Here is a 5,804-nt window from a genome sequence, read left to right as displayed (position 1 = left end):
TATAATAACAATATTTTTTTTAAAGCAGAGTTAAAAAAATAGTTCGAGTAAAAGGGCAATTTATGGAAACGTAAGGACAAAATGCATATGAAACAGTAAATTTTGTCCTTAAAAGAGCAATAACGTTATTTTTTTCTTGACATAAATTATTCGGGTTAAACCAAACTTCCCTATAGGACTTTATTCGGAATTAAGTTGTCTTGAAGAGGAGAACGAAAATAGACTGAATTCTCACCTGCGTGAATTGAACTTCTAATCCGGACCCAAACTGAAATAAATCAATTTATCAAACTGAAATTAATTGTAAAAAGCGAGTTGTGCTAATAATATTGAGTATTAGTTGTACTCCATATAATTTAAAGTCATATCGGATATTTGCATCATTTAACACTATCGCCTTTTAAGTACTTTATTCGGAGTATACAACAATCACCCGTTCTTTTATTTTATTTTTTTTTGTAAAAAATATAATAATTTGTTTACTTAGATATATAATTGATTAGTTTTAAAAGTGGCAATTTACCCCCTTAACTTTGTTCAATGGTGAAATTAGGCCCCTTAACTTTCAATTGTAGCAATCAAGCCCCGTAACTTTAACAAAAAGTTAAATTCAACCCCAATTTTTATTTTTCACTTAAATTTCAACAAAAATTCATTTTATATTTATATTATACAACTAATAATACATAAAAGTACTAATTTTAACTTTCTTAATTTATATAAGTTTATTTATTCATCTAAAGAATAATTTTACATTCATCTATATTAAACAAAATAAAAATATGTCACAATTTTATGAACTATTCTTACATTTAGAAAAAAAAATTGTCTAAAATTGTAAAATTATAAAAAAAAATTGGATTGTATAAATTTTTTAGATTGTATAAAATTTATAAAGTTATAAAATTAAATTTTATATTTGATTAATTGGATTATAAAAATGAATTTTGGTGGAATTTCATGAAAAATCAAATAATGGGGTTGAATTTCACTTTTTGTTAGATTTATGGGGCTTGATTGCTACAATTGAAAGTTAAGGGGCCTAATTTCACCATTGAACAAAGTTAAGGGGGCAAATTGCCACTTTCTTCTGCCTCTTTTTATTTAGATGCTCAGAGCTTTGGTTTATGGTGTTTCCGTCGTTATCGGGCTTCCTACATCTTTCTTTGACTGCCTAGTTTTAATCTGACGGTTCGTTTCCTTCGTCTTTATCTGTTTTTTGAAGGGTTGATTTAAGATTTGTTTGTGTCTGGTTTGTTCCAAGCGGTGCGCGTCCGATTTTAACTTGTTCCACCGCCTTTTTACGTCCTCAAGCTTGCTTTTTCTGTTTTGAGCTATTTTCTGATGAATCAATTTCGGGGTTTTGAGTTCCTGCTGTTGTTTAGATGCAGATTGTTTTGTGGTTTCTAAGTTTACGCTGTTTCACAGTGCTTTAGTTCACTCAAATCACATCAGAAATCTTTATCTCAGATGCTTTATTTCGGATTGTTGATTCGATCTTTTTTTGGTATTTACATATCGTCTGTTGGTTACATCCGTTTCGTTTCGTTTCGTCATCCAAGGGTTTGTTGTCTTTGAAGGGGCTTTTTTGTTCCGAGTTTGTCCTGCTCCAGTGTTTGGTTTGTGGTGGGTTTTGAGTCCTTCTGGGAGTTTGGCTGCCGATACATCTTTTTTGAACTCACCTTTTTCTTGGTATCCTTCTTATGTGGGGCTGTCCTTTTTCTTAGAGGTTGTTGGAGGTGGTGTCTTTTCTGTACGTTTCACTTTGGTCGAGCGTTTGCCGGAGGTCGTGTGACTGGATTGGTGTTGTCTGGATGGTTGGTTGTAGTAGCTTGTTCTCTTTGCCTTCACCTTCTTTACTTTGCTCAGGTTTTCATCGTTGGTTTTTTTTTAGAATTTACCTTAGTTTGCTTCTGTAGTTAAAATATGTCGTCCTTTTCCGCTTTTCCTTCCTTTTCCACTACCGAGTTTTTTGAGTACTTCGTCCTTATTTATGGTAATGAGAAGTTGTCGAATGAGGAAATTGAATTTCTGAAGGTCCTTAACCAGTTGAACTTTTCATCTTCTTCTCAAATTCAAGCTCTGAAAGATTTGGGTAATAACCTTTTTCGTCAGCATCAGTTTGATCAGGCCGGTGATTGTTATGATAAGGCATGTCGTTTACTCAGTTCGTCTCTCAAAGCAAAAAATGCACTTGATTTAAATGCAACTTTGCCGCTCGCTGTTTCTTTGTGTTTAAATTTGGCAGCGTGTGCGAATAAGCTTCAAGCTCCCGAGGTGGCTTTGACATATTGCTCAATGATTTTGAACTTCTTCCCACACCATGCTAAAGCTCTTTTTCGTAAGGCTGCTGCCCTTAAAAAATTGGACAGGTTATCGGAGGCATGTTCTACTTTGGAGGAGGCAATTTCGATTGAGCCTAATAATAAAGATATTACACATGAGCTGGAAGACATTAAGCGGTCTTTAGTGATAAACAAAAATGGTAAGCGAGTTGTCATGGACTCCTTAGCTGCTGATGATGCTCGGGCAGGAAAGCTGTTTGTTTCTTCTCTTCATAATCAGGAAATAGTTTCTTCTATCCAACCGCAATTTGCTGAAGTGGCCGAAAAGATAACCGAGTCTGTAACTAATGCATCGTCGCTCTGTTCTGAAGTTGAAGCAACTGGCAAGATGACCTTATCTTATTCAGCTACATCTCCTGTTGTTTGTCATATTTCTAGTTCACCAGATGAGCCCATGGATTCTGATAGTGGCACCGTGACTGCTGAAACCTCGAAGAATACACAGGTCTGTAATTCTTCCTCTACTCCTACCACAAAATCTCCTCATTTTAGCTTCACCAACCAGAAGCGATCTCATAACACACTTCATTTATCATCTCAAGATTACGAAAATTTGCTACATGGCACGAATTTGGGTTTCTACCACCCAAGGTCTATGTCTTTTATGAGGGTTCGTCCCCTCATCTCTAAAACTATCCAGACGGGAGCTCCCCATGACGTCGTTCATGGGACAGCAGAAGTTCCCAACACCTCTCCTCCACTGGAGAGCTTTTCTCATGTTAGTAATGTTGACCAGCCTAAATATGATGCATTGGTTAAGGAGGAGATTGACGTACAAGTTGATAAAAAGACTCGTCTTAATTCCGACTCTCCCTATCCTACTAAGATCTCATCGGTCCAGTTCGAGTTCGCTGCTGTCAGAGATGTTTCACTTACCACGGTTCCCAAGGATCGTTCCCTCACTAAAGGTTTCACGGGTCGCGCAACTGCCACTTCGAAGAAAAGGTCTATGTTGTCAGTTTCTTTTTGCAGGTACACCCGAAGTACATTTGCCATTATGCGAATGAAGCGGAAGGAAGTCCACTTTATCGAGTTCGACGCCCATTACCATCCACCGTTCAAAAAAAGTCGTCTTGTTTCTTCGCTTGAAACTACTTGTACCGTTTCTTCTGTTACTTGGGTATCAAGTAGTTTTAGGTTTGGTTCTGTTCCTTTGTTTGTACTTTAAGATAACCTATGTAGTTTGAACTATTTTATTTATCAAAGTTTATTGTTGTCAAAAAAAAAAAAAAAAAAAAAAAAAAAATAGTAATTGATTAGTTTGGTATGGCCACCATAAATCTTAAATAACCTAATACCAAATCCTAATATTCCTAACACCATAAACCTTAAATATCCTGCCTGCCGGTACCTTACCAATCGGCAAAAACCTAGGTTCAATCAAAGAAACTACTTGTTTCTTCTCAAACAAATCCAATGTCAAACGAAGCGGCTCCGGTCATTAATAATCACAACAATAGACAGAGCCCGTTCCCCGAAGACAATCCAATGTTGTGCGAAACCGTTAATAACTCGCTCCTTGAAGACAATCCAATGTCAAGCGAAGACGTTCCGACTATTAATAGATACCACCATAGATGGAGCTCGCTTCCCGACGACATCATCTTCGAAATTATCTCCCGCGTTGGCCTTCCTCGTAAAGTCGTCATCACTGTTTCCGCTTCTAATTTCACTATCGAACAAACAGTTGCACCTAACTATAATATTTACGAGCTTTGGACCACCCTCGATAACCTTTTCACCGTATTCATCCCACCATTTATCGACACCTTTAGTTTCAATCTTCACACTGATCACTATGACGAACCTCGTTGCTGGCCTATCATTGATGCATGGGCTCGTCGATTAAGTGCTTGTAACATCCAACACTTCAGGGCTTATAAGGCTTTTCGCTATCGACCTCATGAACACGTGTACCCACTAAGCATTTTCCGAATGCATTCGTTGATATCGCTTGACTTGAGTTTGTGTTCTCGAATCGCGTCATGGGCTCCTTATTCCATTATTCTTCCAAACCTCAAGAAGCTTCGTCTACGTTATGTTAACTATGAATGTTTGAGACAACTATTAAGTTGTTGCCCGTCACTTGAAGATTTGTCCTCGTCTATTAACGAGTCTATGAAGCATTTGGTATCGCTCACAAGCAAGAAATTAAAGCGATTATGTATAATTCTAAAAGGGTTTTCAATCGTTGATGTTGTCATCGATACTCCAATATTGGAGGAATTGATTATTTATTGGTATCCCATAGTATCAGTGCGGACATTCGATTCGATCTCGAAAGTCCGGTCGCTTGAACTCCATGGAAGTTGGGCAAGGCTTGAATGTAATCCTAGGAATACTATAACCTACCCTAATTTAACTGATCTAAAATTAGTTACGTGTTCGCCTGAACTATTTAAAGCAATAGGTTTAATGTTAGATTGTCCCAAATTAGAAGTTTTTGTGATATATATGGATACAACTGATAGCATTAAGAAGATGGTTTGGGATCAAGAAGCTGTATTTGGACCCGTTGAGCATGTGAAGCACATAAACTTGTATATGAATACAATTGTCGATATATTTAGCGAAAATATTGTGAATATAGTGACATTGTTGCTAAGAAGTGCCAAGGTTTTGGAGAAGCTCACTCTCTTCGGATACGGCCCTCTTAAGAATCAGAGGTACTTGGCCATACCTCAATTTCACCAAACTTTAGCTGAGTGTGTCGAGGCTACGTCACGATGTCAACTCGAACTCTTAGGAGCATATAAGTGGCCTACTGAAGTCGCTCATTTTTCTGAAGGTCAAAGTTACCTTACTTTGAATTAAGTTGGCTAATCAGCAAAGAAAAAGTTGTGGTGCTTGATATTTCATTTCTCTTAAAATTAAATTAAAATTATTATGGTATTTTTTTTATTTTATTTTTGCTTTTGACTTACATTGTTGTGTTTTTTCCCCTATTATCGTTGTAGTCCGTGACTCTCCCTATATTGAGTTTACAAGACTAGTAAATTAAAATTACAAAGAAGATTACAATTATCTCTACAACGTTACTACGATAATAATCTATTGCTCTTCCCATCCATCCAATCAAACAAAAATTATTTTATGAGACGGTCACACATTATAGAACAATCGATTTATTTATACAAAAACTACTCTTTTATTGATAACAATAAATCACAGTGTAATGTTTTATCCTAGAATTTGTATTATGGTAAAAGTAGGTTCATACTTGCATTTCTGATAAGAATCTTTCATAATGACCTAATCATAATTTTAAATCCTAATTCTACTCATTCTCCTAGCCTACAATAAACCTTAAATACTCTGCCCTTCTATATTGATCTTCAATTATAAGCTTAGATATTCAACAATGGGACAAAAACATAGCGTTCAATCAACGGTTCCGGCCGTTTACCGCCATAGATTGATCTCACTTCCCGAGGACATCATCTTCGAAATTATCTCCCG

General features: G+C 36.4%; 1 protein-coding gene across 1 annotated transcript; it reads left to right on the top strand.

Moving 5' to 3' along the window:
- The first annotated feature begins 3,878 nt into the window (after positions 1 to 3,878).
- LOC141612881 (FBD-associated F-box protein At5g60610-like) lies at positions 3,879 to 5,159 on the top strand. Its single transcript, XM_074431629.1, has one exon. The coding sequence runs from the start codon at positions 3,879 to 3,881 to the stop codon at positions 5,157 to 5,159; it is 1,281 nt and encodes a 426-aa protein (XP_074287730.1).
- Positions 5,160 to 5,804: the final 645 nt, after the last annotated feature.

This window comes from Silene latifolia, chromosome 11 (genome assembly GCF_048544455.1).
Source record: "Silene latifolia isolate original U9 population chromosome 11, ASM4854445v1, whole genome shotgun sequence".
Taxonomy (NCBI): Eukaryota; Viridiplantae; Streptophyta; class Magnoliopsida; order Caryophyllales; family Caryophyllaceae; genus Silene; species Silene latifolia.
The sequence above is the reverse complement of the archived record's forward strand: the minus strand, read 5'-3'. Positions and strand labels throughout refer to the sequence as shown.

What these genes read in the sequence shown, in the direction of transcription:
- LOC141612881 (XM_074431629.1), top strand. Translation starts at nt 3,879, where the DNA reads ATGTCAAGCGAAGACGTTCCGACTATTAATAGATACCACCATAGATGG.